The 17,134-nt window shown below is 46.9% G+C and overlaps 1 protein-coding gene across 3 annotated transcripts in view; it reads left to right on the top strand.

The window, feature by feature from the left end:
• The window catches only part of LOC119977670 (anoctamin-7-like), a 159,428-nt gene extending 151,686 nt beyond the window's left edge, over window positions 1–7,742 (top strand). For all 3 annotated transcript variants that reach the window (XM_038818849.1, XM_038818847.1, XM_038818848.1), the window contains 3 exons: window positions 924–1,004; window positions 1,338–1,420; window positions 5,698–7,742. In XM_038818849.1, coding sequence (XP_038674777.1) covers window positions 924–1,004; window positions 1,338–1,400 — 144 coding nt within the window. In that variant the 3' untranslated portion in view covers window positions 1,401–1,420; window positions 5,698–7,742. The remainder of the gene's footprint in view (window positions 1–923; window positions 1,005–1,337; window positions 1,421–5,697) is intronic.
• The last annotated feature ends 9,392 nt before the right edge of the window (window positions 7,743–17,134 follow it).

Below are 17,134 nucleotides of genomic sequence, written 5' to 3'. Positions count from 1 at the left end.
TCCCCAAATATTTTGCTTTTGAGGCACAGATGGACTTTGTCTTTTGGTTACGGGACGTTAATTTAGCTTTGATTTGAAAGGGCACAAAGTAAATGGAAATTGTCTCTGTTTTTTAACAAATAGCTTTGTTGTATAAATTGTGCTTCAAATATTTCTGTATTTTCACTAATAGTCCAAGGCTGCAGACATGCTACAAGTTGTGTTTTGTACTATGTCCTGTTGGAGCACAACATTTGGGTTCTGAATGATCCAGATCAGAGTGGTGTGGGGTCTGTAGGTAGCAGTATCTGATCACTTTTTTGATTCGCACTGAGTGAATCCATTGTGTCAATTCTGGTATCCAAGAAAGCTTGCAAGAAGTTCCTAGTGTTCACACACTATCTTAAGTGGGTACTTTTGCCCATATTTTCGAAGCATTTAATGCTGAGACTAGAGTTCTTGGAACAAACAGCCCAACATGTGTAGAGCTTTGTCCTGGCTCTAAGTATGACAGACGGCAAATGTGATGTTGCTTGTCTTGAACTAACTTTGTACATAAAGGTCTTGGATGATTTTATAAGTATGTCATATTTTGTTTGGCGGTCATGGTGTGGTGTTTTTATTTCCAAGAAACCACTAGTTTAGCTGAACTTGTTGGAACCAAAGATGTATGAGAAAAATTATCCACTGTTCGGTGCTAGTTTCTTGCTCCGCTGGAAATCAAAGTCTTGTCTTGTCTTTCTCTGATTTGGGTGCCTCAAGCTCTAGAATTCCTGCATTTCCCCTTCATCTCCTCTCCAGTAAAATTGTTCTGCTACATTTCTCTTTGACCAAATAGTTCGCCACCCCACCGTATCTCCTCCTTTAGGATCAATTTCTGCATTAAAAGTACTGTAGAAAACACATGCTATGTAACCAAGATTAAAAATATATTTTTATTTTAGCATATAGTGTTTGTGGTGAAGTTTCTGCTAGCGACCATCATACCAGATATTCCTCAGCATGTACTCCTGGCAATGAGAAAGGTAAGTCTTTATTGACTAATATACATATTGTACCATTATATTAACCAGGAAAAAGGCACGTCATTTTATACCATTGATTTTTGGTTTATCTACTATACTGATGAAGCATTCTGTGGTTGAAAATGCATGCACATACTTGCAGCATCAATGTGATATAATGTACCAGTAGAGACCTGACATTTCTGTGCAGTCCATGCATCTTGATATTTCTAAGTAAACATACACAACACTAGCATTTGTATTTATTCTATCTGTTCCCAGCAATACAATAACACACACCCATCCAACATCCCAATTATCGCTAACAGAATTGTGCTATGTTCGTTATTTTAGGAGAAACATCAAGTGGCGACAAAAATGAGAGGTTATCCAAAAGTTCTTCATCAAGTCAGATGATTCCAGAACATCACAAGGCTGTAAGTCGTCTGTTCTGTTCCTACACTTTTGTACAGTTTTTAGTAGCTATTTTTTTTAAAATTTAGAATATCCAATTCATTTTTTCCAATTAAGGGGCAATTTAATGTGGCCAATCCACCTGACCTGCACATCTTTGGGTTGTGGGGGTGAAACCCACGCAGACACGGGGAGAATGTGCAAACTCCTCACAGACAGTGACCCAGGGCCGGGATTCGAACCCGGGTCCTCAGCGCCGTAGGCAGCAATGCTAACCACTGTGCCACCGTGCCGCCCGTTTTTAGTAGCTATTGATCATCTTTATCCAAATAGATTTGATTTTGCCAGATATCCGCCTGTGAGGCGGGCACACCCTGCAAAAAGCTAGTATAAGAATGTGAGATTATTCCTTGCTTGGCATCCATTTCTGTCTGATCTTCCATTGCTGAGCACGCATTGGCTGCTGGGTTTCCTACATAACAATCGACTACAATTTATAAAATGCCTCACTGCAAGAACCATTTGGGATGTCATATGTTGGTAAATATACTTTATTGTTTTCACATTGTAACCTGTTGGAGAAACATTGGGTGGGATTCCCGATCTTGTCCGTGGCAGGGCCTGTTGCAAGCAAAAACGGAAAATTTGGCATTCCAGCCAAAACTCCATTCACTTTCAGTCGCACTGGAAAATCTCAGATGCGAGCTGGGGCAGAACATTTTGGCCATTATTTCACCGATGATTATGTGTTAATTTTAGTCATAAACGCACTGGTTTACATCCCAATTATCACCATGGTATGAGCCCCTCCTGCCAATCTGAAATGCTCTTTCTGCTCTATTGTTTCTACAAGCGATCTCTTAGCAGGATGAGTGATGTCAATTCTGGCTCTGTTCAATAGTTCAACACTGACACCATGTTTTTTTTAAAAAAAGATTTTATTCTCCTCTTTCAAATTTTCTCCCAAATTTACACCCACCAACAATAAACAATAATCCGTAATGAATATGTCAATCCCCATATCCATAACAACGATCCCATCCTCCCACCAAACTCCAAACAGCAGTCCACAAGTTAACATAAACAAAGGACAAAAAGGAATCCGGAATCGCCTATAGTCACCATTAACACACTGTCCCCCCCCCCCCCCCCTCCCCCCCCACCAACTAGTGTTTGATGTTATCCAGTTCTTGAAAATGCATAATGAATAACGTCCATGAATTGTAGAACCCCCTCCATCCTTCCCCTCAGTTCAAACTTAACCTTCTCAAGAGTCAAGAATTCCAACAGGTCCCCCCGCCACCCCAGGGCGCACAGGGTGGAGAGGTTGCTCTCCATCCCATCAGGATCCGCCTTCGGGCAATCAACGAGGCGAAGGCTACAACATCTGCCGCCGCACCCGTTTCCAACCCCGGCTGGTCTGACACCCCGAATATGGCCTCCCGAGGGCCCGGGTCCAGTTTCACGTGCACCACTTTAGAGATTACCCTAAAAACCTCCTTCCAGTAATCCTCCAGCTTTGGACAGGACCAAAACATGTGAACGTGATTTGCGGGGCCCCACTCCACAACATTCGCACACATCTTCTCCCCCTTCAAAGAACCTCATGAGGTGTGCTCTATATATACCACCTTCAGCTGTATTGTGCATGAGGTGGAGGCATTCACTCTCTGGAGAACCTCACACCAGAACCCCCCCTCCATACCCTCTCCCAACTCTTCCTCCCACTTTGCTTTGATCCCTTCCAGTGGTGCCTTCTCCTCTTCCAAAATAGCTCCGTAAACCGCCGACTCTACCCCCTTTTCCAGCCTCCCCTGTCGTCAGCACCTCCTCCAGCAATGTGGAGGCCGCCTCCACCGGGAAGCTCTGTATCTCCTTTCTGGCAAAATCTCAAACCTGCATGTATCTAAACATTTCCCCCTGCTCCAGCCCATACTTCGATTCCAGCTCCTTCAATCCTGCAAACCGACCCCCAAGAAACAAATCTTTTAGTGTCTTAATGCCCCCCTTCTTCTATTTCCAAAAATTTCCATCCAACTTCCCTGGTTCAAATCGGTGGTTCCCCCGAATCGGCATTTCCCTTGACCCTGCCCCTAACCCGAAGTGTTGGCAAAACTACCTCCAAATTCTCAATGAAGCTATTATTACAGGACTCCGAGTATTTCCCTGGGGCATTCTGGAGCGGCGTTGTTACTAGTGCTTTCAATCCCGACCTCCTGAGAAACTCATCTCCATTCTGGTCTACTGGGAATCAACCCCTCTGACCCAGCTCCGCACCTTCTCCACATTCGCCATCCAGTAATAATACATCAGGTTCGGAAGACCCAAACCCTCTGCCTACCTTCCCCTCTATAGCAGCACCTTTCTAACTCTGGCCACCTTCCCTCCCCATATGAACGACGTAATCCTTCCCTCAATCTCTCTGAAAAAAGTATTTGGCAGGAAAATCAGCAGCATTGAAAAATAAACAGAAATCGCGGCAACACATTCATTTTAACCGCCTGTACCCGACCCGCCAGTGACCGAGGGAGACCATCCCACCTTGCCAGATCAGCCTTCACTCTCCTCACCAAACTAGAAATGTTGTCCCCCCCCCCCCCCCCCCAAACTCCCGGGCAACCTGCACCCCCAGATACCTAAAGTGAGTTCCTGCCCTATGGAATGGCAGCCCCCCCACACCTGCCTCCACCCCCGGCTGAGACACCACAAAATACTCACCTTTATCTAGATTTAGTTTGTACCCCGAGAAAGACCCAAACACCCAAAGCAGCTTCAATATTCTCCCTATGACACACTCGGTTCCAACACACATAACAGCAAGTCATCAGCATATAAGGACACCCTATGCTCTGTTTTCCCCCCCCCCCCCCCCCCCCCCCTCCCCTGCACTATTCCTTTCCATACCCCTGAACTTCTTAATGCGATGGCCGATGGATCAATCGCGATTGTAGGGGGGATATAAGACATCCCTGCCTAGTCCCACTGTGGAGAGGTAAGTATTCTGAGCTGATGTTATTTGTGCGGACACTCGCCCTCGGCTCCTTTTATAGTAAATTTACCCAGTCCACAAATCTTGGTCCAATCCCAAACCGCCCCAGAACTGCCATCAAGTACCCCCATTCAACCGGTCAAACGCCTTCTCAGCGTCCAATGCCACAACCACCTCTGTTTCCTTACCCTCCGCCAGTGCCATAACCACGTTCAATACCCTTCTAACGTTTGAAAAGAGCTTACTCCCTCTCACGAACCCCGTCTGACCTTCACCTATCACCTTCGGGAGGCACTCCTCCAGCCTACCCGCCAGTACCTTCGCCAATATTTTTCCATCCACGTTTAAAAGTTATATGGGCCTATACGACCCACACTCCGTCGGATCCTTATCTTTTTTTAAGCAACAGGGAAATCTATGCCTGCCCCAAAGTATGTGGCAACACCCCCTTCCCTATCGCCTCTTCAAACATCCTCACCATCAGGGGTGCCAGCTTATCCTTGAATTTGTTATAATGGACACTGGCACCATGTCGATGGTTACAAAATAAAGGGTTGAAATCTGATCAGCCGTGATCTTATTGAATGGTGGAGCAGGCTCAAGGGGCCGAGTGGCCGACTCCTGCTAATTCGTATGTTGCAGTACTTGAACAGTTGTTTTCTATGAACAGTTCAATTACACCTGGTTTTCCTTGGGTTAAAGCTATGATGTCATTCCATGTTCCCTTTGGAGCTGGTCACATCACCACCTAACCTGCTACACTCATCAGTCTGCAAAACCCTCCATTCATTCATTACCATACGCATTTTCCACTCCATTTTTGTCTCTTTCTCCCTACAACAAATATCAAAATGAGAGATTGAACTATGCTCATTGGAGTTCAGAAAAGTGTGGTGGCGGGGGGGGGGGGGGGGGGGGGTGATCTTATTGAATCCTGTTAGATTCTGAGGTGACTTGACAGGGTAGGTAAGGAGGATTCCCTTGTGGGGGAATCTAGAACAAAGGGAGCACAGGTTTGAGTCTCCCATTTAAAGCGGAGATGAATTAGGTCATTAGTCTTTGCTATTCTTTTCATCGTAAAGAAAATGATTTTCCACATGAGGAAGGGGAGAGTGTGCCATTGCATAACTCAGCCTTGAATATATTGAGATTTCTGAAGAGGATTTTGGAGGGTCATGCAGGAAAGTGGAATTAAGGCCACAGATTAACCACTGTCTTATTGAATGGCAGAGCTGGCTAGATGGGCCAAATGGCCTCCTATTTCTTGTGATCTTGAAATGCTAACTACCCACCTTTTTTATTTGTCCATAGATTCTGCATAAATGAGGGGATCTAAACTGCACTTTATTCCAAATGAATCACGGTCCATGGATATGCCACTGAAGAGCAACAATCCCTTGGGTGAAGCTGAATGCTTTTGTGTCGTGAAGCTGAATGCTTTTCGTAGCAATGATTTTAATGCACTGTACTTAATAGGTCAAGGTGATGCCATTATTTCATTCATAGCTGATATTTAAAAAGAAATGACAGTTAAATCGGCAATGCGCCAAAATTTGCTACTTCCAAAGATATTCTGCATGAAATACCTGGAGCATTTATACAACTATGGGCAAAATTTTAATTTTAGTACTGTATGCCATCAGTGATATGTTCTTTGGTACTAGGAACAATCATATGCATATTAATGTGTAGGTTCACATTCTTTAACTGAAAAAATGATGTGAAGACCAAGGATAGTAAACAATGTGCCTATTTAAAATAGCACTAATCTTTTGTAAAATGTCGCTTGCCTTTATCACCATTTGCAAATGAGGGGGAAGAAATGGGGTACGCTTTTCCATTCTGGGTCATGAGGGGAGCAAAAATGAATGTGTTGTCCTAGTTTTTTTTCCTGTTTTACAAAAAACTCTGCTCTAAACCAAACTTTCACTGATGAAAATAGATTTTATGACATTGTACAAAAGCTGATTTTAACATGATGTCAATATAAATGGTGATCATATTTTTCCTGCCGATTAAACCTTGCCTCAGAGCTGCTTAGTGGAGAATCAGTGTAAATCTTGTAGTTCTGGTTGACTACAGTTTCTGAGGGGGGCCAATGCAAATAAATATAGTTTCGAACAAATGTACATTGATGCAAATACTGTAATTTTCATCAGTTTCCGTTTAAAAAATGTCTCGAATATAACTGAAAGAAATGTTAAACAAATGAATTAATCAAATTAAGGAATTCGGCAGCCAATGTTAACTTAACCCCAAAATTGAATTACTGCCTTAAATATACTTGATCTATTGGTTATCTGTGATTTTAGATGGTTCCTATTAGCATTGTGGTAGTCAAGTGTGGGCTGTTTAAATATGAAAGGGTTTTGAGGGGATGCATGATGTTGGGACAAAGAGAGTCAATGTCCTGAACATGTACCCAACTTAGTAATGAAGGCCATCATATTGTCAGGTGTTCTTCGCGGTAGATCAGATGAAGGGGCGTGTTTGTGTGCATATTATATAACAATTCATAGATTACATTCAGCAATTGATTTGTAAAAGTGACCACCAAAGAGGGGAGCTGGAAAAAGGTGTCCTGAGCCATCTTTGTTACGCTTGTGCAATATTCCAATATTATAAAGTCTGCATATTGCAGTATAGAAAATTCATGTTAAGGTTTCTACATCACCACTGTTTAAATGCACAATTGTCACAATCATTTAAAAAAAATTACATTCCACTATGTTGTAGTTCAGCAAGCTACTATTTCCATTAGTTTATTTTTTAATTCTAAAGTAATACACATGGTGACACCAAGGATTGATACAAACTAAATAGTTTAGCAACTATGGTATGTATTTCTATGACTACCATAGCTTTCCTGCCGCCTAATGTCACTCACTGATTATTTCTGGTGCCCTTCAATTCCCTGGGTATTTGTTTCCGAATACGACAATGTCCTTGTCACAATGAGTGGTGTCGAGAGCCACTCCATTTGTTGGGAAACTGTGTTTACTGTATTATTTGTATAAATTAGATTGGATTCCTATTTGTTGGGTTTTATAATGGTCCAACTTGTTCTGAGCATAATCATTCCCACATATTGACAAAATAACTCTCTTCAAGCTCTGCTTTTCACTGACATTAGTACCCCAATTCAGGCAATTGCTTTCTTTTATTATTGTTTCCAAATGCCACATGCCGAAGATTTTTAACCTCTCTGGTCAGTCAGCACACAATAGTGACTGTTTCATTTTGTGATATATATTAGTGCCTTTTTTTAAAAAGCACTGTTGTAAATATTTGAATAGATTCTGAATAAATAAACAACCAATGTTTGTCTCGGCTTGTAAAAGACCGTAGCTTTTATGCCAAAGTATTAAAATAATTAAGTTTGGTAGCAGTAAACGTCTTGTCTTTTTATGCTTTAGTGCACTTCCACTTGAAAGTTCATCAAAATATTTATATGATTTTCTAAAAGTCACAGTTGTCACTTTCAGTTCTTCATGAAATATTAAAGAGCTTAACTACTACATGTGAAAATGGGCATTGGAGACTTGTTGGCGCCACGTTGGTGGAGATCGCACGTACGGTGGCTCCTGCTAGAGCTTATATTTTCTAGCCTAGTTCGTGGGCAGAATTTTGTATGATTGTTTGTAGGAACGTTTAATGCAGCCAAAGGATGTCAAAAACCCAGAAAAAGAATCCAGGGAAAAAGAGGGCGAGCGGAAATCCTCCAGTCAGTTGGTGGGGAGTTCACCGGGAAGAAGGGTGACGGGAACAGGCTCGCAGAGTGGGGCCGTGCCCATTACAGTGGATAAGCTGGTCGAAATGTTGGCAGGGGAGTTTGAGCAGCTGTTTTCAAAGCACTTCAACTGGCATCGCAAGGAAATGATGGTCTCGCTCAAGGAGTGTGTGGATGGGACTCTTGCCCCGATTGAAGGAGGCTCTGGCGAAGACGTCGACCACAGTGCGGGAGCAGAATCACAGAATCTCTACAGTGCAGAAGGAGGCCATTTGGTCCATCGAGTCTGCACTGACCTTCTGAAAGAGCTGTCCACTACCCCACACACCCCACCCTACCCCCATAAGTTAATCTGCACATTCCTGGACACTAAGGGGCAATTTAGCATAGCCAATTCACATAACCCAGGCATCTTTGGACTGAGAGAGGAAACTGGCACCCGGAGGAAACGCACACAGACACGGCGGAAAGTGCAAATTCAACACAGTCACCCAAGGAAAAATTTAATCTGAGACCCTGGAGCAGTGAGGCAGCAGTGCTAACCACTGTATCACCATGCTGCAGGGAGAGGTGTTGAAGGGGGTCGAGGAAACATTATCGCAGCACAGTGACCAGTTCACCTCGATGGGGTGAAGCAGCAGAGGGTGAGGGTGATGGCAAGTAACAAAAGGTTGAGAGGAAAAAGTGGAGGACCTAGCGAACCGGTCACAAAGACAGAATCTAAGGATCTTGGGATGGGCTGGGGGATGGAGCACTTTGTGAAGATGTTTGTCAAGTTGTTTGGAGGGGGGGGAGAAAGAGGAGGACGACGACCCCACTACGAGCTGGACAGGGCTCACTGGTTGCATAGGCCAAAACCAAAGGTGAATGAGCCACCAGGAGCTGTAATAGTCTGCTTCCACATCTATTAGATGAAGGAAAAGGTGCCGAGATGGGCGATGCTGCACCTAGTTGTGAGATGGGAAGGTGATGGTATTTATATATACCAGGATATCATGGCGGAGCTGGTGAGAAGGTGGGTGGCATTTGGCCGGGTGAAGATGGTTGTACAAAAGCAATTTGAGGTTTGGGTGATCTATGTTGCGAAGCCGAGGGTCTCCCAACTTGACCGAGGTGTTCGTGAAAGCAGAAGGACTGGGACTGAAATGAGTTTGAACTTTGATTGTATTGATCTTTTGTTTTCTCTTTTTTTTTTTCTCGTGTTGTGTTGTGAAGGGATGGTTTGGGACTTTGTGGTGATTTGGGATTTGTTTCTTTTGGGGTTGGGGGATTACTGTCTTGAGAGTTTGAAAGGTCTGTGTTTGGGGGGGGGGGGTGTGCGTGTGCGTGCGCGTGTGCGTGTGTGGACGCCAGCTGGGCAGAGGGGCTGTGGTCATTGGAACCTGAATGGACAGGTTTTGATTGGCCTGGGAGGGGTGAATGTGGGGGGGATGGGGACAATACTGGAGAGGTGATTTTGAGAGGAAGTGGCTGAGGGGTTTCTGGGTAGGAGGGGAGGGGTAGGTGGCTGACTGTAATTAGGTATAGGATTGAGTCCTACCTCTTGGGCAGGGTCAGGAGTAGCGGCTATGACTGATGGGAGGGACTGTGGGGGTGAGACCCCCTGGACTGGGTGGAAACGTGGATGGACTAGTGAAGCGAGCAAGAGTCGTCTTCCATTAGAAGAACTTGAAAGCCGATGTGGTGCTATGGCAAGAGACCCACCTGAGGGTGAAAAACCAGGTGAGGCTTTGGAAGGCGTGGGTGAGTCAGGTATTCCACTCAGGCCTAGAAAGTAAGGCTGGGGGTTTCTAGGCCTAAGAGTGGGGTGCTGGGGGGTAAGAGGGTGGGGTTTCAGCTGGGAGCGAAGTATGGGCTGGAGCAGAGGGAGATGTTTAGATACATGCAGGTACGAGATTTTGCCAGAAAGGAGATGCAGAGCTTCCCGGTGGAGCCGGCCTCCACATTGCTGGAGGAGGTGCTGGCGACAGGGGAACTGGAGAAGGGGGTAGTGCCAGCGGTTTACGGAGCTATTTTGGAAGAGGAGAAGGCACCACTGAAAGGGGTCAAAGCAAAGTGGGAGGAAGAGTTGGGAGAGGATATGGAGGAGGGGTTCTGGTGTGAGGTGCTCTGGAGAGTGAATGCCTCCACCTCGTTCCCGAGTTTGGGGCTGATACAGCTGAAGGTGGTATACAGAGCACACCTCGCGAGGATGAGCCGATTCTTTGAAGGAGTAAAAGATGTGTGTGAACGTTGCGGGGGGGGGGGGGGGGTGGTGTGAACGTTGCGGGGCGGGGGGGGGGGGGGGGGGGGGGGGGGCTAATCGAGTTCATATGTTTTGGTCCTGTCCAAAGCTAGAGGATTACTGGAAGGAGGTTTTTAGGGTAATTTCTAAAGTGGTGCACATGAAACTGGACCCGGGCCCCCGGGACGCCATATTCGGGGTGTCGGACCAGCCAGGGTTGGAAACTGGTGCGGCGGCAGATGTTGTAGCCTTCGCCTCGTTGATCGCCCGAAGACGGATCCCGATAGGTTGGAGAGCAACCCCTCCACCCTGTGCCCTGGCGTGGCGGGGGGACTTGCTGGAATTCTTGACTCTTGAGCAGGTTAAGTTTGAACTGAGGGGAAGGATGGAGGGGTTCTAGAATTCATGGGTGTTATTAGTTATGCACTTTCAAGAACTGGTTAACATCGAACATTAGTTGGGGTGTGGGGGAGGGGGGCTGTGTGTATTAATGGTGACTATGGATGATCCCTAATTCCTTTTTGTCATTGGTTCGTGTGAACATGCGGGCTAATGTTTGGGGTTTGGTGGGAGGATGGGATTGTTGTTATTGATATGGGGATTGACATATTTGTTGCTGATTATTGTTTATTGTTGGTGGGTGTAAATTTGGGAGAAAATGTGAAAACGGAGGAGAATTTTAAAATATTTTTTTTTTTAAAAAGATGGTGGGGTTTCAAACTGAGAAGTTGGCGTGTGATTGGTGGGTTGGTATGTAATGTTAACTGGTGCCCCTCCTGTTTGCGCTGGCAATAGAGCCGTTGGCCTTTAGAGTTGAGGTGCTTGGATAAATGGAGGGGGATAATGAGGGAGGTGGAGCCTAGGGTGTCCCTGTCTGCTGATGAATCTGTTGCTGTACATCTCCAACCTGGGCTCTTCAGTGGAGGATATAATGGGACAGCTTGAGAGATTTGGGAAAAAGTGAGTGTTTGTGGTGCTTTCTCCAGGGGCTGGAGTCGGGGTGGGGAGGGGGTTATGATTTTGGGTGGCAACAACCCACTTTTACCTGGGAGTGCAGGTGGTTCAGGACTGGGCATGGCTCTGAAAGTTTAACTTTACAAGTCTGGTGGGCAGGGTCAAGGTGGATCTATCAAGGTGGGACAGTGTTCCCCTATTGTTGGCAAGCCAGATGCAGCCGGTTAAGATGAACATTTTGCCGTGGTTTTTATTTTTATTTCATTGCTCACCAGTCTTCCTGCCAAAATCGCTTTTTATGGGGGTAGATACATTGGTTTTGATGTTTTGTGTGGGCAGATAAGGTGGCAAGGACGGTGCTCCAGTCTGGGGGCTTGGCCCTTCTGAACCTGTTGTACCATTATTGGGCGGCGAATGATGAGCAGGGGTGAGGTTGGAGTAGGGAGCAGGGGTGAGGTTGGAGTAGGGAGCCGGAGGCTATGTGGGTGAGGATGTAGATAGGCTCTTGTAAGGGGTGGGGGGTTGTGGACAATGATAATGGTGCCCCTCCTGTTTGCCCAGAGAAGTATTCGGGCACTCCTGGGGTGGTGGTCATGCTGAAAATAAGGAGGCAATTGCAGCAGCATTTTAGGTTAGGAGTGGGGTCGGCGTTGATGCCAAACTGAGGGAACCACTGGTTTGAGCCAGCGATTTGGGTGTCCGATTTGATTCTCTGCCCGATTGCCGATTCCGATATCGGCGCGGGCAACGGAGAATCCCGCTTATTGTTTTGCCAAGGCTGAATTGCACCTGATTTGCGCTCCTGCTGGGAGCAAACAACCGGAAGTGATTCCAAATTCTTACCCATGAAAATGTTTGCATGACGAGGATCGTCCAGCAGCTGGGCCCCAGCAACACTATTCAGCCATGTCGTTCCCCCCCCCCCCCCCCCCCCCCCCCCCCCCACCTCCGTGTATGTGTTGCATTCTGGAGGGGTGGCTGGCCCTCCAATGGATTTTGGGGGACACTCCCACTGCATCAGGGCCACGCTTGTCAAGAGCAGCACCAGATTTCGTCCACATGATTCCCAATCCAAAAGACTGGAGAATCATGAGGGCCTGGAAAATATGGTGCTCGGGTGTTGCGAACCTCAATTCTGTACAACCTGGTTCCTCAGTGCTGTAGGTTGTAGTGCTAACCACTGTGCCATGTGCCACCCTACAAACTTGGATTAGTTAATGATGTTTATCTGCTCTCCTCCCACACCATGCCAAAAGAAATCCTAGAAAAAAGAAAAAGGGGAGAATACAAATAATTCAGCTGATGGAACTGGTAGATAGATTGGTCTAGTAAACAAACATTTGTCTTGAAACTGCAGACTTGAAAAAACAACTGTTGTGCTTTCGTATAATGTAGGATGATATTCATACTTTCCTGTAAAGTAGGAGCTATGATTTGCTCCTTGTTGTGTTTTTCTATGCCTTGTGCCTGGCCATCAGGTGGGAAGAATGTATCAGAAGTGTGCCTGGTTATAAATTGCTTTTGTGCAAAGCTCCCTGATCCAGCTGCTCCCCGATCCTGGAAAACCAAGCACCGGAAGCTGAGAAGGAAAAGCCTGAGAAGCTGCAATGTTGAAGATGGCTGCTGCTGTTGGGATACCAGCTGCTACACAAACACCAGCAAAAAGACTCGAATAGCAATACCTAACCTTATAAAACTTTGAATTAATGTTCTTCAGGGCTTTATGCTTCAGTTATTTTGGGTGGGACTCTGATCCTTGACGCCGTAGTATTTTACTACGGCGTCAACAGGCCCCCAGGAGCAGTGATCCTGCGCCCTATAGGGGACCAGCACGGCACTAGGGCAATTTATGCAGCTCCAGTTGCCGATACCGGCGTAAAATGGGCGCCGTGGGTCTGCGCATGCGCGCTGCGGCTGGCGCAAATTCGCACATGTGCGTTGTGACCGGCGTGAACTCGCACATGCGTGCTACCTTCCTTCTCCACGCCGGCCCCAACGCAACATGGTGGAGAGATACAGTGGCTGGCGCGGAGTAAAAGAGGCCCCCACCAGGAGAGGCCGGCCCGCCGATCGGTGGGCCCCGATTGCGGGCCAGGCCATGGTGGAGGCCTCCTGCAGGATGGACACGGAGGTCCTGCCGGGTAAGACCACATGTGAACGGTTCCAGCAGGACTCGGGCTATCTTGGCGGCCACTCAGCCCATCCTGTGCGGAGAACCACCGGGGGGGACTGTGTAGAGCGGCCCCCAACTGGCACCGTGCCTGCGCCAATGGCGAAGATTCTCTGGTGACCGGAGAATCGGCAGACCGGCATCGGGGTGGCGTCGCGTGAATACTGTCTTTTGTGTCTCCTTATCCTGGTCTATCCATTTTTAACTCTCTCCAAATTCTATTTACTCATCACCACTGTGCTCCCCAATCTATGTTTGCTCCTGGCTAAGCAGCAGTGTTTTCTTCTTAATTTCTCATCCTTGTTTTCAAATCACACCATTGTCTCGGCCCTTCCGATCAGTGTAACCCTGTACAATTCTCATCTTCAGTCTTCGGATTCTGACTTGAGCATTACCCTCGCATTGGCTATAATGTCTTAAGTTACCTAACGCTGAAGAAACCAGAATTCCTTCACTGAACCTCTCAACCTCTTCCTTCTTGTACCTCTTAAAAACATTACCAACATTACCCTTTCTGCTGCAGCTAGGTGTCACATTTTGTTTGATAAGTTCCTGTAAAATACCCCAGGATATTTTTACTGCATTACATGCTGGGGTAACACAGTGGCGCAGTAGTTAGCTCTTCTGCCTCTTACAGCTAGGGATCCGGATTCAATTCTGGCCTTGGGTGTCTCTGTGGAGATTGCACATTCTCCCCGTATCAGCATGAGTTTCCGCTGGGTGCTCCGGTTTCCTCCCACAGTCCAAAGATGTGCAGGTCAGGTGGTTTGGCCATGCAAATTGCCCCCAAGTGTCCAAAAAATTAGACTGGATTACTGGGTTACTGGTATAGGGTGGAGGACATGGGCTGAGGTAGAATGGTCTTTTCAAGTGTCAGTGCACACTCCATGGGCTGGATTCTCCGACGCCGAAATCGCAGCCGGGGTGGAGAATCCATTTCCCCGCACAGAATCGGGTCTGGCACTGGTTCCTCGATTCTGCGGGCCCCGAAAAGCGGCGTACTCAGAGTATGCTGCGCCGCATATCACCTTCCTACGGCCATTGTTGAAGGCCTACAGCGCCATTCTCCGCCCCCCTGACTGGCCGAAGCCCCGACGGAGTGGATCTAATGTGGTCCTGCCGGTCGGGAAGCTAGCATGGTGGCTGTAGACTCAGTCCACGGCCGCCCTGGTCGGGAGCGGGCTGATCAGAGGGCAGGGGGGCCTTGTACACGGTCGGGCAATGTTTGGGTGGGTGGCCAATCAGGGGGTCTATTTTTAATGTCCAGTTCTGCGGTCTGAGTCGGCCATGGAGCAGGGCGCGGCCACTGGAGGCCGGTTCCATGCGCATGCGCGGCTTCCGACCCGGGCTATGAATATGTAGCCCTTTCACGGCAGTTTTTCTGTCGTGGAAGGTCACAGTTTTTACAACGGCATGGGGACATAGTCCCAAAAACATCCAGCCCAATGTTCCTATGAGTTTTTGCTACTCAAATGCCTGATCCATTTGGACCAAGTCTGGCCTTTTTAAAATAATAGACTTCATTCAAATATTCTTTTAAAATCTGAAAATCATCACTATTAGGTGAGACTAAAGTCTGAGGGACAATCTCCCACACCCAACCCCCTCGGTGCCTAATGGCAACTGGTAACTGCCATACAATCCAGACGAGTCTTTTACATGTTTATCGGAGCCGTAAACCTGTTCCAACGCTCTTCCCACATTTGCAGAAACTGGGTGGAGCATGTGCTTCACATGGTCTTTTCACTGTTTCTGGGTCCTGAGGCCACTGGAGGCTGCTGCAGAACAGGCAAGTTTCTTCTAGTTATTACTTCTTGCAGTGACGACTATCGTTACACCTCGGAAACTGAGAGCAAACTCTGGAGACACCTGTGCACAATTAACTGGCAGTCCAGCAGCCAGCAGCCAGAAGGTATACTCTTGACGCCTGTCTCACACACCAGTCAATTAGGAATAGTTGAACTGATAACTTGTCCTTTCGTGCTATTACTCTTGCGAGCAACACCTGAAAAAAGTTGGAAATGCGGTACTAACTTTATAATTATTGCTGAAAACAGTTTCTGACCTTGGTTTCTCCATTAAAAGGTTTAATTCTCCTGTGCTTCTGCCAGTGGGGAGAGGGGGGCAGAATTCAGCAAGAGACCCCAAAAAATAGTTTTACACACCAATGGTGTCAGTTTCTGGTGGGATCTTTTGCTGATGCTCTGGCGGATTTGGAAACTGGCTGAAGTCCAACGTGAAACTCAAGTGGGATGCAGATTGCAGATGATGAAGGCCTGACCACGCATGTCTGGTTCTCCACAGTGCCAGGAGGAAATCATACCAGTGTGAAACCCGTCTGGGACAATGTGGCATGCAGACATCGGGTCTCACCTGAACAATGCCTGGGACTGCCTCCAGTGTTCAGGCTGGAGGCCGCCCTGGAACACCATAGCCGGGTGGGGTGGGGGAGCATCTGGAGGTGATCCTTCCAGATTTGGTGTCGTGGATGGGGTCCCTCTTCCAGCTTCAGAATTTCACACCCTATATAATTCTCTTAAATTTTACGATTGATCATATAATCCTGGTTTGGTGGGCTTGATGACATCATTGACGTGGTGCAGGAAGCCATTCAAGTGGTAGGAGTAAATAGAAATGTCGTGTAGGGTACAGTATAGGTAGGGCGATATCTGCAGCCGGAGACCAGAAAGCTGTGTTGCCATCCAGTACCAGGGTTCGAGGTATCTCTGGGCTGGAGAGGAACTTAACAAAGAACATAGAACAGTACAGCACAGAACAGGCCCTTCGGCCCTCGATGTTGTGCCGAGCAATGATCACCCTACTCAAACCCACGTATCCACCCTATACCCGTAACCCAACAACCCCCCCCCCCCCCCCCCCCCCCCAACCTTACTTTTAAGGACACTACGGGCAATTTAGCATGGCCAATCCATCTAACCCGCACATCTTTGGACTGTGGGAGGAAACCGGAGCACCCGGAGGAAACCCACACACACACGGGGAGGACGTGCAGACTCCGCACAGACAGTGACCCAGCCGGGAACCAAACTTGGGACCCTGGAGCTGTGAAGCATTTATGCTAACCACCATGCTACCATGCTGCCCCTTCTTGTGGAACCTTCTTGCTGTTCTGGAAGGGAGAGCAACAGATGAGATCCAAGGGGAAAGGCATTGGACACAGAGAGCCCTCTCAACCACAATGGATCGTGGGGAGGTAGATGTGAGAAATACTCAGTTCAGGAAAAAGGAAGACACATCAGAAGTGTTGTTGTGGAAGGTTGTATTATCAGAACAGAGGAGACGGAGAAATTGAGAGAATGGAATAGAGTCTTGACCGGGCCAGGGGAATATAGTTGAGGTAACTGTGGGAGTAGGTGGGCTTATAATGAATATTGTTATCGAGCCTACCCCCAGACAAGGAGACAGAAATCGGGGAGAAGGATGTGATGGAGATAGATGCGTGAAGGTGTGAATAGGATGGAAAATAGAAGCAAAATTTAAGTATTCCAGTTATGGATAAGATTAGGAACCAGCACACCAAGGTATTGTCAAAGTCGCTCATCTCTCTTTGTGTAATTGTTTCAAAATATCTTGGCTACTAGAGCTCCATGTAAAACTTGCACAAATATCCGAATACAATTAAACTTTTGGATTCATTTTAAACATTTTT

This window comes from Scyliorhinus canicula, chromosome 14 (genome assembly GCF_902713615.1).
Source record: "Scyliorhinus canicula chromosome 14, sScyCan1.1, whole genome shotgun sequence".
NCBI lineage: Eukaryota > Metazoa > Chordata > Chondrichthyes > Carcharhiniformes > Scyliorhinidae > Scyliorhinus > Scyliorhinus canicula.
Note: the sequence above shows the minus strand (reverse complement) of the source record. Positions and strands in the feature narration are given on the sequence as shown.